Source organism: Balaenoptera ricei, chromosome 9 (assembly GCF_028023285.1).
Source record: "Balaenoptera ricei isolate mBalRic1 chromosome 9, mBalRic1.hap2, whole genome shotgun sequence".
NCBI classification, from domain to species: Eukaryota; Metazoa; Chordata; class Mammalia; order Artiodactyla; family Balaenopteridae; genus Balaenoptera; species Balaenoptera ricei.
In genome coordinates this window covers 43,551,432-43,570,274 of record NC_082647.1, presented here as the reverse complement: position 1 = coordinate 43,570,274, position 18,843 = coordinate 43,551,432, and the positions used below count along the sequence as shown (strand labels likewise).

Here is an 18,843-nt window from a genome sequence, read left to right as displayed (position 1 = left end):
ATTCACTGCCTTCCCGAGACTCTACCGTCCCCTGCAGAGGGCCAGGCCTCTTCCTTTGTCTGCTTCCCAACACTGCTCTCTCCCTATTCACCATGGAGAGCTGGATTTCTGATCTGACAAAGAGACATCACAAGCGTTCTAACTTTTCCCTTCCTTCTTCATCTGAGGCTGAAGGAGTTCAACAGAGATCGACGTAGTACTGGAAAATTGTGGAAATAAACTACCCTCCACCACTACCCAAGCAGAGAAAATTTGCTGAATGTGATACAGTGCTTTGTAATTCAAAACAAGAAATTACTTTAAGGCATCAAAACGCTTCTCCAGATGAAAAAGGTTTCCTAAGAGAAATAGGAGAAATTTGTGGAAAATCCCTTATTTGCATTCTCAGCAGGGCTGGAAAGGACTTCGCAGGCCCCTACCTGTCACATCACCTGCTCCAAGGGCTTCTTGATCTTTTCTGAACCATGAACACCCCCAGGGTGCCATCATCTTCCCTGGCAGCACACTACATTACGACCATATTGGGGACATAGATGCCTTACGTATCCCCTGTATCATCTATCAGTATCATAGTGTCCGTGAGACCTTCTGCTAAGAGAGATTTCCAAGCCACCTATTTTCTTGCATTGGTCCCCAGGTTGCTCTACAGTTTTATAATGTAGGTCCTCCAAGTTCAAACCACTTATTTATGTCCCACCACCTACACACAAGATCCTGAATGGAGAACATCAGACTGGTACATCAAGGCTTCCCCTGCTGTATTTTCTCCTGACAGCACAGTCGTCCATCGATCTCAAAGAACAGAATTCTCCTACAAAAACTCTTTCCCTCACTCCACTCAGAATAACCCTTTTCAAAATAATTAGTTTCCATTCCTGATGCTTTCTCAGTGCCACCCATATGTAGGCTGCTAGAGAATTGAATCATCCAAAAAAATGTGACCCTTCTGGTTAGAAAAGGACCAGAGAAAAAGCAGGAGGCCTGGCACTGAGCAAAGACTCTGCTCTCCAAATAGGAGATGATGTAAGCATGCTGGAGGTGAAGTATCCGCCACCTGTGCCCTTCAAAGCAGCAGAGGTCATCCACCCTGCGGTCCTCCCACTCCAGCTGTGCACCCACCCATCCCCCGGCACCACCACAAGGCCCACCCTCCCTAACTTCCACCGTTCTGTGGCTCCAAGGCCCTGACCTCCACCAGGGCCTCAGGACCCATCTGTAAATGTGAAATGGAGAACTTTAATATCAGCTTGATATTTATTTGCTATGGATGTGTGTGTGTGTGTGCATGCTTATGACGTATTTTTCAAAGGATAGGAAGGATGTACAATGTAATCAAAAGGATATTTACCTTCTGCAAGATGGGTTGATCAAGATGGAAAGAGTTGATCAAGATGGAAAGTGGTGGACAAAGGGGATTTGAGCTTTATCTGAATTATTATAGAAGAATTTATTTGGCTGTTATTGTATAATTTAAAATTAATTTAGTATATAAGAAGTGCTGCCGTGATGCCTCAGATTCTCAGGGAGTGTGTCAGGCAGGGTTCTCCACAGAAAACAGGACCAATAGGAAGATAGATGATAGATAGATAGATAGATAGATAGATAAATAAATAGATAGATGATAGATAGATAACATATTTTATTGAGAGAGAGACTTATTTTAAGGAATTTGTACACGTGATTGCGGGGACTGGAAAGTCTGAAATCCTTAAAGGATATAGCAGGCTGGAAACTTAGGCTTGATCTCTATGTTCCACAAGGAATTCTTGAGGAAGCATTCCTTCTTCTCTGGGAAGCCTCGGCTTTTGCTCTCAAGGCTTTCAACTCATTGGTTGAAGTCCACCCATATTAGGGAGGGTAATCTGCTTTATTTAAAGTCGAGTGATTGTAGATGTCGATCACATCTATAAAATACCTTCACAACAACCACCTTACACTAGGGTTTGACCAAACAGCTGGGTCCTCTAGCCTGGCCAGGTTGACACATACAATTTTACCATCACAAGGGGTTTCTTCAGGCTCTTCTTACCATCTTCTCCAAACAGGAGAAGCACTTCTCATCCGAGTCTTAGACGTGTGCCTTCTTACCAGGACTCTGCCCAGACCTTTTGGGCTGAAGTCTCTTGGCTTCTGATCTCCGACTTGCCTCTGGATCCCCTTGGCTTCCTGTTCCTCACCCACAGCTCAGCCCACCCCGTCCTTATGTCCAACCCATCCCGTTGCCCCGGGGTTCTGCTTATTCTGGGCTATGGACTTTAGGTAGATGGAAAGTTCCATTTGAAGGAAGAGTGGAAAACTTTTTATGAAGAACTTGACGTTTTAAATGAGTAGCATTCCTGCTTTTTTCATCTTTACTAATTATACATTATTCAGTGGAACTTTAATATTACTATATTATACAATCCTGTCAAAGGAGAAATAGTAAGATAACCCATAATCACACTACCCTAAAATAACCACTCTTAACATTTTAGTATACTTCAGTCTTTTCCCTACATGTATAATTTTGCAGAGTTGTAATCACACCCAACATACAATTTTATTATGTTTTTCAATTTACCATTATATTATAAGCATTTTTAATGTTGCCACATAATCTTCATGCCTGTCATTGTTAATAGCTACATAATAGTTCACTGAATTGAAGTGTTTTATTTACTTAACTATCCTATTATCTTTCAACAATTTCCAATTTCTTCTTACAATAAATATGCACATCTTTGTGATTGTAGTGTTCTTTTTCAAACTTAGAATTCTTTCACATAGGCTTAAAATTGCTTGGCAAGAATACTTTGTATACATTTTTGTCTCTTGACATATATTTCCAAATGGATCTTTTTAAAGGTTGCATCAATTTACACTGCTGCCAGTATAAATAAGGACCACTGTGTCTTTGTTCTCTTGAGAGTAGAGCTTTGACAGGTGGGGATAGGAGACCAGGAGGAAGACATTTCAACACCAAAGCCTGAGCCTTGCATTCTGTAAAGTACCCTGGTCCTCACTGATACACCAGTTTTGTGTTGCTTTGTTTCTCACAGACTGAGCAGTTGATAACTCTGTGGGTCCTCTTTGTTTTCACCATTGTTGGAAATGCCATCGTACTGTTCTCTACACGGAGAAGGAAGAGGAAGTCGAGAATGACCTTCTTTGTGACTCAGCTGGCCATCACAGGTACACAACTGCAGTGTGTGCAGAATTCCAATGGCTCCTCACTTTCAATTATTTTACCAATAGAATTGGTGTATTATCAGTCCAAAATGCAACCGCAAATTTGGGAGAAATTTCTATAGGGATATAAAACTCAAATTTGAATTTTTCTTCCAGCAAATTTAACATATTTAAATATTTATAAGATTCCATTATAAAAATAACTCCTTATACAACAAACTTGAAAATATCATTATCAGTGCTACCAAAGCGTTCTAAAGGGTTCTACTTTCCCTATACACAGCAGCCTCCACGGTTCACTAAGGTGATATTACCATATCATACCGTCTTATGAGCTTAAAGAATATATCCCAGAAAATAGAGTAAAGGGTAATTAGGATTATCGAGTAAATGCAAAATTCTTGGATGAGGGTATAATAACTTTCTTTCACCATATTTTTTCAATTACAGTGTTGTAACCCACATTCTACAAAACTATGTGTTCTCCTAGAGTGTAAGAATTTAGAGGTGGTAAGGATATCAGCTTAGAATTTAAAGTACTGTCAAGAATAATAATAAATGAACAACTGAAATTTCACCATCTACTGTCAAAAAGAAGAGTTGCGTGTTCTAGTCAAATCCATAGTCTGCTGTGTTAACCTGGGCTTAATTTCTCATGAATGTTCTGGATAGTCTAGATAGTCTAGATAAATTAATTTGTTAATTCCCTCTGGAAAAACTCAAGGGGTCAGATCAGGAGCATTTCAACTAAAGAATTTTTGGAGAGAGAAGGTTTGCCTAGAGTCTGAGATTAGGCTAACTTCTTATTTAAGGTGTTAAAATTTCCTTCATACACATTTCACCACGATCTCAGATCCTGTAGTAAGGAATTTGAGAATACATATCTGAGTCTTCAGTATGTATAAAAATGTTACTCTGGTATCAGCTGAAGGATCCTATTCTTTCAGATTTACATAAACTTGATTTGAGTCCCCTATCCTATGCTAATGGCCTCCCCAAGATTTCTTCAAATTTTCTGGACTTTATATTTTTAGTCATCACTTCTGGTTCTTACTTGCTAATTCTGCTGAACCTTTGCTCTCTTTTACAGGCATCTCACCTTCCCTAGTCTTTTTTTTTTTTTTTTTTAAGCCATACTGACCCTAACAAGGCCCTCAGCTCCCCTTTCTTTTATATTCTTTAAAATCATCCACAGAAACATAACTTTCTATGTTTAAAAGACTTTGTCAAATGTTTCTGGCAACAGAGGGAGATTGCATTATAGCAAAGCAAATATATTAAAATTGAATATTATGTATTTTTAAAACTTTCAGCTACAACCAGTTGTGTCTTTGACTCTCCAATGTTGTTTTATAGGATGACCAAATTTTTTCACATAAACATATTCTTGAATCATCAGATTCAACTGACATCATCAGTGACACACATATTTGGAAAATTAAATTCAGAGACATTATTCTTGGCTCTTCTCATAGAGAAAAATAAGCGTTAACAGTTATTACTGGGTAAGGCAATATTAATGCCCTTCATTAAATAATATTTTCCATCATGACTCACCTCCTAAGAGCAGCTTCCTACTTACAGGCCGGTATCCTTGAGTGATTCTTTAAGGAACATTTTGATTTCCATTTAGTAGGTGAATCAATTGGAGTTAGATTCAGCTGCACATCTATAAAATCCAGATAATGGTGGCTTAAGTTTACAAGGATTTATTTTCACCTATGTAAAGAATTCTGGAGGTAGACGGTCCAGGGCTCATATTTTATTTTCTTATCACTGGGGTCTCAGCCTCCTGTATATTTTTACTCCATTAAAGGACTTTCATACTCAAGGTCACCTCATGGTATGGATGGCTCTTGGCTCAAGATGGCTGCTAGAACTCCTACCATCATCCCCAGATTCTAGTCTAACAGAAAGGACGACAGGAGGAAGGACAAGAGGGGCTCATGCCAGCTATGTGTCCTCTTAACTGGCATTCCTAGAACTCCCACCCATTAATTTTTGCTTGCATCTTATTTGTTATCTCTAACTGAAGAAAAGCTGGTAAATGTTTTTGTTTGTTCATTTTTAACCCATTGGCCAGAATAAAATCAAGCTTCTTTTCCTAAGGAAGAATGAGAGAACAGAGATAAGTAGCAGTCTCTGGCATAGCTTGTCTTCCGTATTTCAGTTTCCATTGAGAATTGAGAAGTTTAGACAATGAATCTCTGTTTGACTACCCATTTGACTGCTTTGAAGGTGCTTCCTCCAGAGTGCCATGTTTTCTTCTTCAGACCTCCTGTCTTGGAAGGCCAGCACTTCGCATGTTGTCCAAACACTGCAGTGACCCATTGGATGACTGCCCCATTAGGTAGATAAACTCCTATTGTTGACTATTCACATAACCTTCCCCCCAACCCAGTTTTTGGCTATTATTAGCAATTCTGCAATGAATATTCTCACAATTAAATCTTGTGAGCATTCTTTATTATTTATTTAAGAAAATTTATAGACATGAACTTACTGCATCAAAAGAAGACACTTTTGTGAGCTTCAAACTGGCCAATGTCCTGTTAGGTCATCCAGGATTAAAAGATGATGAAAAATGTCATGGGACAAATGCTCTACAAGCTACCAACACAGATCCACACTGAGTCTTGTTTAAAAAGGACCCTGAAAACAAAAGCCCTATTGGCTTGCAATAGTTATAGAATCATGACCAGTTCCTTGAGGACACGGATTCTCTTTGTTCACCTGTAAATGTTCTATCTGTACCTACTCAAGTCTAATTTGCTTATTTTTAAAAGGAGCATTTTCTTCCACCCTAGCTAGTGTATCAGAGAAGAAGCCACACCTAATTTGGCCTTTCTTTCCCCTACAGTAACTATAGCAGCACTAGTATTTGTGAAAACAAAGAACACATCATTTACCAGACATTTGAAGAATTGTTTTTATTTTGCATCTGTATATTTTAATTCACTTCCCTCTCCTCCACCCTTCTGATCCCTAATTCTTCTCTATATCTTCCATAGGAATTTTGACTGTAGGATTAGCCTTGAGAACGGAAGGAAACCAGAAGTTCTTAAAGCTGCTATTTTGGCATATTCTGCCATTTTTAGCACTTCCATTTTAACAATCTACTGGATGAATTTAATGACTGTTTATATTTTACGAGCTAAAGTGCCAATTAAAATTTATTAGTCATTTATCATCTTCAAGACGGACTTGTCTGTTTTATTCAAATGCCATAAAGAAGGGGAGCTAATGAGAGTAACTCCCATTGAGTGTTCAACCAAGGAAAGACAGAAAATATATTTTTTTGGCACATATTCAAATAACGTCCTTCTTCTGATAGGACCAAATCTTCTCACATTGGTGGAAATTAGCTTTGCCTCAAAGCACTTTCTGGAGAGCAATTTACTAATAAACGAAGGTATGTGCCACCCTCAAAGCCTTCCTGTTAATTATCTGACAGCAGAGAAAATTGAGAGGTTCAGCAAGGGAGGGGAGACCAGGAAGACTGAGGTATTCAAGGCCATCCATGGAGTTCACTACCACTTCCAATGCTAATTTCACTCACTTTTTCCCTGGGGTTTTGAGTTGCATACTCAGTTCATTTATTTATTTTAATTCTGCTCATTCATTTTTTAAATATTTTTTCAGCTTTACTGAGATAAAGTTGACATAGACTATGTATAAGCTTAATATGTACAAAGTAATGATATGCTCTATGTACCTATTGCAATAAGTTCAGTTAGCATCCATCACCTCACATAGTTACAATTTGTGTTTGGCGGGGGAGGGGAGTATGTTAAGAACTTTTAAAATCTACTCTCTAAGCAACTTTCAAATATACAATACAGTATTGTTAATGACAGTCACCATGTTGTACGTTACATCCCCAGAACTTATTCTTCTTATAACGAGAAATTTGTTCCCTTCGATCATCTTCACCCATTTCCCCCAATCCCCACCTCTGGCAACCACCAATCTGTCCTCTGTTTCTATGAGTTCTTTTTTTTTTTTTTTTTTTAGATTCCACATATAGCATTTGTCTTTCTTCTCTGACATTTCATAATGCCCTCAAGATTCATTTATGTTGTCACAGATGGGAGGATCTCTTTCTTTTTATGGTTGAATAATATTCCATTGTGTATGTGTACCATGTATTCTTTTTTTATATAAATTTATTTATTTTTGCCTGCGTTGGGTCTTTGTTGCTGTGTGTGGGCTTTCTCTAGTTGCGGCGAGTGGGGTCTACTGTTTGTTGCAGGGCGCAGGATTCTCACGGAGGTGGCTTCTCTTGTTGTGGAGCATGGGCTCTAGGCGTGCGGGCTTCAGTAGCTGTGGCACTCGGGTTTAGTTGCTCCGCGGCATGTGGGATCTTCCTGGACCAGGGCTCGAACCTGTGTTCCCTGCATTGGCAGACAGATTCTTAACCACTGTGCCACCAGAGAAGCCCTATACCATGTATTCTTTATCCATTCATCCACTGATGAAAACTTAGGTTATTTCCATGTTTTGGTTATTGTATATAATGCTGCCATAAACATGGAGGTGCAGATACTTTGAAGATAGAGATTTTATTTCCTTTGGATATATATACACAGGAGTGAAATTGCTGGATCATATGGGAGTTTTTAATTTCTTAAGGAAACTCCATACTGTTTTCCATAGTGGCGACACCAATTTACATTCCCACCAAAAATGTACAAAAGTCCCCTTTTCTCCACATCCTCACCAACACTTACCTCTTGTCTTCCTGATAATAGCCATTCTAACATTAAGTGGTGATAACTCTTTGTGGTTTTGATTTGCGTTTCCCTGATGATTAGTGATGTTGAGTATCTTTTCTTGTACCTGTTGGCCATTTGAATATTTTCTTTGGAAAAATGTCTATGTTCTATGCCCATAATTTAAATGGATTATTTCTATTTTGGCTATTGAGTTGTATGAGTTTCTTATATATTTTGGATATTAACCCCTTATCAGATATATTGTTTGCAAATATTTTCTCCCATTCCATATGTTGCCTTTTCATTTTGTTGATCATTTCTTTTTTTATGCATAAGCATTTTAGTTTGACATATTCCTGCCTGGTTATTTTGCTTTTGTTACCTATGCTTTGGGTGTCATATCCATAAAATCATTGCCAAGAACAATTTCGAGGAGTTTTTCCCTATGTATTCCTCTAGGAGTTTGATGGCTTCAAGGTCTTACATTTTTCTTTAATTCACTTCAAATTAATCTCTGTGAGCAGTGTAAGATAGGGGGTCCAGTTTCATTCTTTTGTATGTGAATATCCAGTTTTCCCAGCACACTTATTGAAGAAATTATCTTTTATCCATTGAGTATTCTTGGCTCCCTACAGTCAACTATTAGTTGACTGTATATGCATGGGTTTATTTCTGGTCTCTCAATTCTGTTTCATTGGTCTATGTGTCTATATTTATGCCAGTACCATACTGTTTTGATTATTACAGCTTTGTAGTATATTTTGAAATCAGAACGTGTAATGCCTCCAGTTTTGTTCTTCTTTCTCAGAATTTCTTTGGGTATTTGAGGTCTTTTGTGGTTTGATATGAATTTTAGGAATTTTTTTCTATTTCTGTGGAAAAATGCCATTGAAATCTTGACAGGGATTGCATTGAATCTATAGATTGTTTTGGGTATTATGGACATATTAAATCTTCCAATCCATGAACAGGGGGTATCTTTCCATTTATTTGTGTCTTCTTCAACTTCTTTAATCAGTATCTTACAATTGTCTGTGTGCAGATCTTTCACCTCCTTCATTAAATTTATTAATAAGTATTTTATTGTTTTGGATGCTATTGAAAATGGGATTGTTTCCTTTATTTCTTTTTCAGATAATTGTTAGTGCATCGAAATGCAGCTGACTTTTGTATGTTGATTTTATAGCCTGCAATCCAAATCAGGCAAAAATACCAACTAAGCTCCCTAGCCAAATGGGGTCACCATCTGTGATCTTTGCTCTGGTGCATGTGTGAAGAGAAATGTCATCTGCCAAGATCTGAGCACTGGTTGCTATAAGCTCCACCCTTCTTCTCTGCTTGTTTCTGATCCACAGTGGTCAAGCCCTGCAGATTTCCCCAGTGATTCTTGTGAGTTGAGACCAGAGAGGGCATCCTGGGAAGCATCCTGCAACATTGGGGGAAGTGGATGCTCACTTTGGGATATTTTTTCCCCACTGGAGAAATTGTAGGCCCAGTAGGGCCCTCTCAGTGTGGCCTTGTGCCTGCCTGGGGGAAGGATGATGCTGTCAGAGTGTAGTTCTTCAAATTACCCTTCTAATGTGGTCCTTCTTGGTCTCTGTGGTCCAGGGGGTTGTTTCACCTCACTCCTGTGTTCTAGCATTTTCACAATCATGTCTTGTCTATGGACACTTGCTAGTCGGTCTTCTTGTGAGGGGGACTGAAGTCAGGAATGATCTATGTTGCCATCTTGATGACATTACTTGTAATTCTTTCCTTTCATAATGAAAATGCTTAAGACTATGGATTTTTTTCTGAATTCATAAATTTTATGAGATAATTCTTATTGTTTTTATTTTCCAAATATTTTAGTGTTGAATTTTTAATTTCCTCTTTCACTACTAAATAACTATTTAGTAGTTTTTGGTTATTTTTATCTTTAATTTCCAGGTGACTTTATTTTTCTTTAACATTTTGTAATTCACATTTAATTGTATTGCCTTGCAGTCAGAGAATATTTTTAGAAGGATTCCTGCTCTTTGGAATTTACTAAAAGTACCTTTGAGGTATAACAAGTAATTATTTATTTTGAAAAATATTTAACATTTACTAAAAATTAGGACATAATAATTAAAATTGTGGAAATTAAAAAAAAATCACCTAAATGAAAAAAAGCAATGGTTGTTTATTTAGTGCCTACTATAGCAAGGAAGTCAGTCAGTATCATTTGTGTTGGCAGGACTCAAAGGTAGGCAGAGGAGTGGGAAAGCTTTGTAACGCAAAAAAAAAAAAAAGAAAGAAAAGACTGCAGGTGTGCCCTGATTGGAAACTGTTGGCATGGGAAGCAGTAGGCAGACAATCCAGAAGTACAGCATCCTATGTGATTGGTTAGCATTGCATATTTGTCTTTCTCTGTTTGGTCGTTAAGTTGGAAGCAGAGTCAGTTATTAATAAGGGAAGCTGTCAGTTATTAATCAAGGGCTGCCTATTTGGGGCAGATCACTACAGTAGTTATTGTTTGGCTTTCTGGACTGGTTGCTACAGATAGTAGGTTGGCTTCCTGAGCTGGTTACTTCAGGTTGTGGTTCAGAGTTCCATTTTTATATACAGTCTGGTCATTGTCCATATGTATATTCAGTCTCTCAAGGTATTCTTTTTTTTTTATTATTAATTTATTTATTTATTTTTGGTTGTGTTGGGTCTTCGTTTCTGTGCGAGGGCTTTCTCTAGTTGCGGCAAGTGGGGGCCACTCTTCATCGCAGTGCGCGGGCCTCTCACTATCGTGGCCTCTCTTGTTGTGGAGCACAGGCTCCAGACGCGCAGGCTCAGTAGTTGTGGCTCACGGGCTTACTTGCTCCGTGGAATGTGGGATCTTCCCAGACCAGGCTCGAACCCGTGTCCCCTGCATTAGCAGGCAGATTCTCAACCACTGCGCCACCGGGGAAGCCCTCTCAAGGTATTCTTTGTGCTTATCTTTCTGAATTTGCCCTTATTTACAGTCTTCAGATTTTCTCTATTTCCATACATGTACTTCTTGCCTGTTTGATATGTCATGAGTGACTAAAAGTGCTGTTAAAAAGTTTCACACTTTTTCTCATTTTCTCCCAGTATTTTTAATCAATATTTATTTTATAAATTTTAACATTTTGTTATTTGGCTCCTAAAGGCTCCTGACTAATATATCTTTAATATAGGTCTGAGTGCTTAATGTTACAAACACACACACACACACACACACACACACACACACACACACACACACAATCCTTCTAGTTTCTTTTATTAGCTTGCTTAAATTTTATTTATGTGATATTAATATTAAATGCATCTACTTAATTTTTATTGCATTTACTTTCCAAGCACGGGACTAAGCATTTTAATAAAATCTCATTTAAAAAATATATTTATCGCATTTGTCTTCTGCTTTGTGACTATGCTTGCAATAATTATCAGCAAGTATTTCTATATTTGAATGTTTCAGTGCTCACCAATAGTTGGCTTCCCCATTCTTGGTTCCTTTATTTTGATAGAGCTTCCAGTTTTCTGGAGTACTTTGAGTGCTAATATTTTTCCTCTTTCAGCCTGGATAGGATTCTCAAGCACCTGGCATCAATGAAAAAGACTTTCTCTTGCCTCCACAACAATGGCAGTATAGATGAGGACATCTTGAATTCACAACTCAGATCACCATAGATGTTGCTCCACTGACTTCTGGCACCCCACGTTACAGAGAAGTCTAAAGTCAGCCTGGAATTTCTTCCTTTATAGCTTACCAGATTTTTTCTTTTGTTTCCAGATTTTCTTTTCCTTTTTTTTGCTGCACTGAGCTGGGTACAGGATCTTAGTTCCCTTACCAGGGAACAAACCCGCACCCCCTGCAATGGGAGCTCAGAGTCTTAACCACTGGACCTCCAGGGAAGTCCCCTAGTTTTTTTTTTTTTTTGAGGATTCATACTTTTACCTGTTTATATCTATTTATTGATCCACTATCTCAGTTCTGCTTTTTGCCAAGTAAGCTCTTTGGATCTGCAGATTAAAGTGATTTCTTAGCTCATTTTATTTATGTCTGAATATTGATTATCTTCCATTTGTTCTTACGTTCAGGAGCACTAACTATTCATACGTCAGTAACTATGGTCCTTCTCTCTCACCATTTAGATATCTTGGTCCTATTCTTCTAACTATTAAAACTTTTTCTAATTATTGATTTGATTTTGATTAGCAGTGTTAACTCTACTTTTTAATGTTTCTAAAGTATCTTAAGAGTTGCTTTTCCTTTGAGCAGTTTCAAAACATTCATTCCTTATATTATCCAGTACCGTTTTATCGCTGTCAACTTCTCAGTATTTCTCTTTTTACAACTTACCTAATGTCTTATTATCTCATCTTTCACCTTTTATGCCACAATGCCAAAGTTTTTCTAAAGTGTAAAAAGAACACAAAACACACTGCTTAAGATTTAAGTATGTTTCCTGAACTAAAAGGGTTTTTTTAAAAGGATTTTTTTTCTGACATTTGTGTATTCTTTTCTACTTAACATTACAAAATTTCTCTACCATATGACTCACTCATTCCACTAAAAGTTGCTTGATTGGCTAACATCTGAATAAATGTGCATGCTTTTCATTTAGATTACTCATACAGTGGCTATACAATACCATCATTGTTTCCCACTCTGAGAAGAGATGGTCTATGTTTGTAAAGAAAATCAGTTTCTCTTGAGCAGGAAAAGAAGGTATTGTCCTATTACTATGGGAATAATTTAACTAAAAGGAATGAACTCTTATCCCAGGAAAACTTTTTCTTCTTTAGAGAAACTGGGTTTCTTTTTTGTTCCCTCCCTTTGCTCCACCATTAGCACACTGTGTGACCTGGAAAGGGCAGTTAACCTCACTAAGCCTTCGTTTTCTCATCTCTAAAATGAAGGAGTTATCTGGATGATCTTAAGAGACCAGAAGTGATCTGGCTCTAGTAGTCCTGTGCTTCTAATTAGAAATTTCCAGTTGTAGAAATTGAGGGGAATTTTTACATTTTCAGATGTCTGCCAATTAAACAACTTTTGTTATAATGAGTACAGGTCACCTTTATGAATTAGCTCTGTTGCTTAAAAATGGTAATATCTGTCTCCTGGTCCACATAGAACGTGTCCAATGGAATGTAGTAATAATAGTAATAATAATAAGATTGACTCACTCCTCTGCTGCTTGCTACCTCACTGGGCTTCCCAGATCAACACACTACAATTCCTTTTGTGGCTTATTCTTTCATTCCTTCCTCTAGTCATTCAACAAATACTATTAAGCACTTACCACGATGAGGCTTGGTTCTAGGTACTAAGGACACAGTGGTGTACTTGGTTATTAGTTACAGTTGAAACAATAAAGCAAAAAGGGGGACAATTTTGCTATTGTCAGGCAAAGTTCAGCGACAGAATAAGCTTTGGGCTTGATTTGCTTAGCAATTCAGGAATGCCACCAAGGACCCTGTCTCTGACATGGTAGAAGGCATCCCCCTCAGCCTTGTTCCTCATCCTGGTTGTAGGATGCTGTATTCATTTGCTAGGGCTGCCATAACAATTACCACAGACTGGGTGGCTTAAACAACAGAAATTTTTTCTCACAGATCTGGAGGTTACAGGTCCAGGATGATGATGTTGGCAAGTTTGGTTTCTTCTGAGGCCTCTCTCCTTGAATTGGTGGCCATCTTCTTTTTTTGTCTTCTGTTGACCTATAACAAATAGACTGACAATTATTTCTCCAGAAAAAAAAGGTTTTATTCAGGATCAGTAAAGAATTGCCATTCAGGGTGTGCAAGTATGGCAAGCCATGTGCAAGTCCTCTCACAGGAAGGAGAGGAGAACTCTTTTAAAGAGGGGAAAGGGAAGCTGGGATGGCTACAGGAAACAAAGGGTCCACTGGAGGACTTGAGAGTTCAAACGATAATGGCTTTTCATTGGCTGAGTTGTGCTGACGTTTTCTCATTGGCTGAGCTCTTGCCAGGCAAGAAGAGAAAGTCTTTCTTCTTCCTGTTGGGCTCTGCTGTCTTCATACGACAGGAGAGCTTCCCCCTTCTGGCTTCCTGACTCTATTTTAATTGAGGTTTCTGTTTATCAATTTTTACACTTCACATGGTCTTTCTTCGATTGTGTGAATGTCTGTGTCCTAGTCTCCTCTTCTTATAAGGACATTAGTCAGGTGGATTAAGTCCAACCCATATGACCTCATTTTACCTTAATTACCTTTGTAAAGGCCCTATCTCCAAATACTTTCACATTCTGAAGTACTGGGAATTAGGACTTCAACAACATTTTGTCGGGGGGGTAGGGGGACACAAGTGAACCCATAAAGGATGCTTACTAATGATTCCTGGGGAACTCTTGTCCACATGCACAGAGAAAGACTGACTTTTAGGAATTTCCTTAGAAATGTAGGAAGCCACCCTTCCCGGCAGTGCTTAGCAAACACGTACATGCACCTCACCAACCTAACTTGAGCTATATGCTCATATGTGAACTAATCAGTGTGAACAAGACATGCAATTACTGATGAGCTCAGATTGAAGTCAAACGCCCCACTCCTAGGGATTTAGCTTTCCCCAGAGCACACTGGCTGGGATGAGATATTTAGATATCAAATATCTAAAAGTTGGGTTCTTACTAAAAGAAGAAGTGGATGTTGGAGAGATAACCTCATTACAAATGGTAGGGGGGAAAAGACAGAGTCCTTAATCCTCAGGAGTTTCTATTCAGGGGAGTGGTCAGGGGGAGATTTTTCTCAGGGCTTCAGGACTGGGGCAGCTGGGCAGTTAATGCCTGGAATCCAGAGCAGGGCAGAATATATCTCTACCCAAGAGGTGGGAGCCTTCCAAATATCTTTGAAGATTAAAAACAATAAAACTCTGCCTGAGAAAAGTAAAATTTATGAAGTTATAAAGTTAGCTTATTCGACTCAACTCAGGAACTTACACAGATCAACTGAACTGCAATTGTGTTTGTCTCCCTGATATTCAGATAGAAGGGTGATTGGTGAGCACAAACCTTCAGGATGTTTACAAATATCATCACTTTCAACTTTATACCAGCTTTGTGAGATAAATATTCCCGTTTTCCAGATGAGGATTACAAGGCTCCGAGAGGGTAAGTGGCCTGGCAAAAGTCTTCAAGTGCCTTTTGCCCTGCCCCATAGCCCCTCTGCAGCGTGAGGACGCAAGAATGAGGAACCTGGAGTTGCAGGTGGTCCTTTTCCCCTAAAGGGGTTTGAGAGCCACCAGCACCTGTTCAAGGGGTCCTTGTGGTCACACCTTGAAGATTCTCAGAGTAGAGCAACTTAGTATACAGACAGGCACCACAACTCTGTCCTGTGCAACTCTGTCCTTGGCTCAGAAATTATTGGCTCAATTCTAGATGAACTCTGCCAAAAATTTTAACATTAAGAATTGTTGCCTGTTTCTAATTTTAATAATTAATGGAAGTTTTACAACTCTCAGTGACTTTTAACTCAGTTTTCTTTGGCTTACTGTTTCTTGGGCAGTAACAGTGTGATCACTGTTATACAAACAGAGGCTGGACATGATCTATGACCAACTTCTTCCTCCACGGTAATATCATTGCATGCTTCTGAATTCCCCAGCTTTTTGTACAATTGGGTCATTGTCTCAAAATTTGAGCAATCAACACTTGAGTTTAAAACGTGTCCTTGTAGCATACTTTTTAGGCTAATCCAATTCACGATGCTCTGACTTGTGTTGCCAACCGCTTACTTGACACGTCTAAAAATGCCCTTCTTCATGCACAGCTTTCCACACCTCAACTGCTGCCAGCACATCTTTGTCATTGCTTAGAACAAACAAGAAGTCATCCTAGACTCATCTCTTTTTCTCACACCACACATGCAATTCATCAGAAAATCATCTGCCTTAAAAAAAAAAATTCAACCACTTCTTGCCATCTCTATTGCTTCCACTCAGTTCTGAGCTTTCAACATCTCCTGCATGGATTACTTCAGTAGCCTCCTGATAGGTCTTCCTGTTTCTATAGTTGCCTCTTTATAGTCTATGCCAAGGGTGGCAAACTATAGTCCATAAGTCAAACTCTGTCAACTGCCTGTTTTTGTAAATAAAGTTTTATTACAACACAGATAGGCCCATTTGTCTACATATTGTCCCTGGCTATTTATGTGCTAAAATGGCACAGAAATGAACAGATTTGACAGAGATCATATGGCCCACAAAGCCTAAAATATTTACTATCTGACCCTTTAAAGAGAAGGTTTTCTACTCTTTAGGTCTCTGGAATACTCTCGACTTGGCAATCTGAAAGGTCCTTTTGAAATAAAAATCAGATCAGGTGATGCCACTGCTCACATCCCTCCTATGACTCCCCAGTTTACCATGAGTAAAATCCAAAAAGCTTTACAAAGACCTTTTAAGGTTACATGATCTGGCTTTTCCATTACCTCTCTGATTTCTTCTACTGCTATCTCCCTCATTCACTCTGCTCCAGCCCAAAGGACCCCTTGCTGTTCTTCCAACATGCCAGGTACAATCCTACCTCAGAACCTTTGCACATGCTGTATCTTCAGCTTAGAGAGCTATTTCTCCAGATGTCTGCATGGCTCACTCTCTCGTGTTCTTCAAATCTTTGCTCAAATATCAGTTTCTTATGGGTTTCTAATTAATACAACCCACCAGCCCTAGATCCCAGAATTCCTGAGACTTCCTTCACACTGTTCTGTTTTTCCTTTTTTTTTGCACAGCAATTGTTACATTCTACTATACTATAATTTACTTATGCATTGAGTTTATTGTTTATTGTTTGCCTACACTCCCTAAAATATAGGGCAGGGATTTTTGTTCTATAACAACTTAGAAAAGGACCTGGACACATAGTAGTCATTCAATAGATATTTGTTGAGAGAATAAATGAACAAATGAATAAATGAAAAATGAATATAAAATATTTACAGGTCCTAACATTCTGCTAAGCACTATGCGGGAATACACACACACACACACACACACACTCCCCAATATGTGACATGTTCCTTTATCTCAAGAATTTATTATCACACACAAAGTTGAAGGAATTTAGGAAAAGTATAATGGAATATAATTAGCACTAAAATGACTAGTATAGCCAAATGTACAGAGTAGATTAGAATAAAAGAGAACAAAGTAGGACAGAGTTGTTTGGGAAGGCTCCTTGGAACACCATGAACCACTCCCAGAAAAGTAGAGAGAATTAAACTGAATTAAACAGTGGGTGGCAGGAGGAACTCACAGTATTGCATATGAAGGGCACAGCATAAGCAAAGCCAGGGAAGCGAGGAAGAACAATCTTTACCACACCTGTTGCTCAGCAAATTATTAGTCAGCCCTAGCTTAACAATCTAGTGTTGAAGTTTTGATCTTCCTCCATCAATCATCAATCAATCAATTAATCAATGGGACATTGAGGAGCTTGGTCTAATCCACCTAGAGAGTCAGTGCAGAGAAAACAGGCTATAGAAGGGAACATGGAGCCCGCTGGAAGACACCTGGCCAGGTAGTGCTGGAAGAGCACAGGTGAGGGGTATGCCTTTAGTAGAGCTTCTTGGCATCTGCATGTAGGAAATCCTGATGGACACTCACAAACCTCCAAGCCCCGGATGTAAAAGAAAGGGAAAGAAGGTTTCCATTTAATAGTTAAATTTATTAAACCAATCCATGATGGGAAAAGGCAGAGTCTTCTAGATCCACTGAAATAGTTACTTTGCTATAGATTATTCAGTAATATACAATCCTCTAAATAGTAATATGATAATATGTAATAATACATGTATATACATTAGATATATACATTATGTAATATATATCTATAACTTTCTGTAACTGTATATATAATATATAGAGAAATATATGTAATATACAGAGATACAGTTTACAATACATGCAGATACAGTATATCATATATTACATATACGGATATATATTATACCTATATGTCTATATATCACATATCATATATATATATATAGATCTATAGATTAAAAAAGACTGACAATATGAAATTTTTTAATAAAAGGAGAGAAACTATGGAACTAAGTATCTACTACTGACCAATAGAGAGAAGTACTAAATCAGGACACTAGTGTAGTGTTCTGTCCTTTGAATCAAGGATATGTCATCAGGCCTCACGATGATTATGTATTCATTCAATTAATCAGAGCTCATGGAGCATCTACCATGCACCAGGCTTATGCTAAGCGCCAGGGATTGAGTGGTGAGCAAAACAGACAGTGTGCCAAGCCCTGAGGAACAGAAGTCTCGTGTGGGTGCAGATATTAAACACACACTGGTCTAGGACAGTTTGAAGGGGTCTCCAAGACCAGCCACCAATTCTTTCTCTGATTATACGATCATGAAACCACCTTCTGATGACTACTTAAGTCTCTCGTATAGATTGTTATCAGGAAACTGTGAGGTTTGGGGGAGGTGGTTACAGATTGAACACCTAATTTCTGGATATGCCGTGCTGAGGACTAAACCATAGATTTCAAATCACCACAGGAAAGTCACTCTGTGAGCCTCGTGGGGACAAGTACACAGAGGCACCTTCCTGCTGGCTACATACTCTGCTTTCAAGAGAAATTTTTTCTTCAGCTTTCTTTTTCCCATTTACATTTTTTCTCACCTCTTCTTTTTTTCCCCCTCTAAGTCTTCCCCCAAATAAGCTTGTCTTGACTTACCTTGAGTTCATTTTGCCAGATTGTCTGTTCTTAATTCCATGTGATCACTGCCTCTCTCCAGGTTTTGCTTTGCATCACAGGGGAGAAGGCTGCATTTCCCAGAATTGTTTTTCCCATTTACTTCCAGGTCACATTCTGCCCCTGAGGGGTACAGACATGAGATCTGGAAGATAGTTGAGAAGGAGAAACCACTTTCTCCAGTGGCCGTTCTGCCAGAACACGAGCAGATGGCAAACATGCGATTATCAGCAGCAACT

General features: G+C 38.6%; 1 protein-coding gene across 2 annotated transcripts in view; it reads left to right on the top strand.

Moving 5' to 3' along the window:
* Positions 1-18,843, top strand: part of NPSR1 (neuropeptide S receptor 1) — a 154,573-nt gene that overhangs the window by 38,228 nt on the left and 97,502 nt on the right. For both annotated transcript variants that reach the window (XM_059932709.1, XM_059932708.1), the window contains exon 2: positions 3,039-3,171. In XM_059932709.1, coding sequence (XP_059788692.1) covers positions 3,039-3,171 — 133 coding nt within the window. The remainder of the gene's footprint in view (positions 1-3,038; positions 3,172-18,843) is intronic.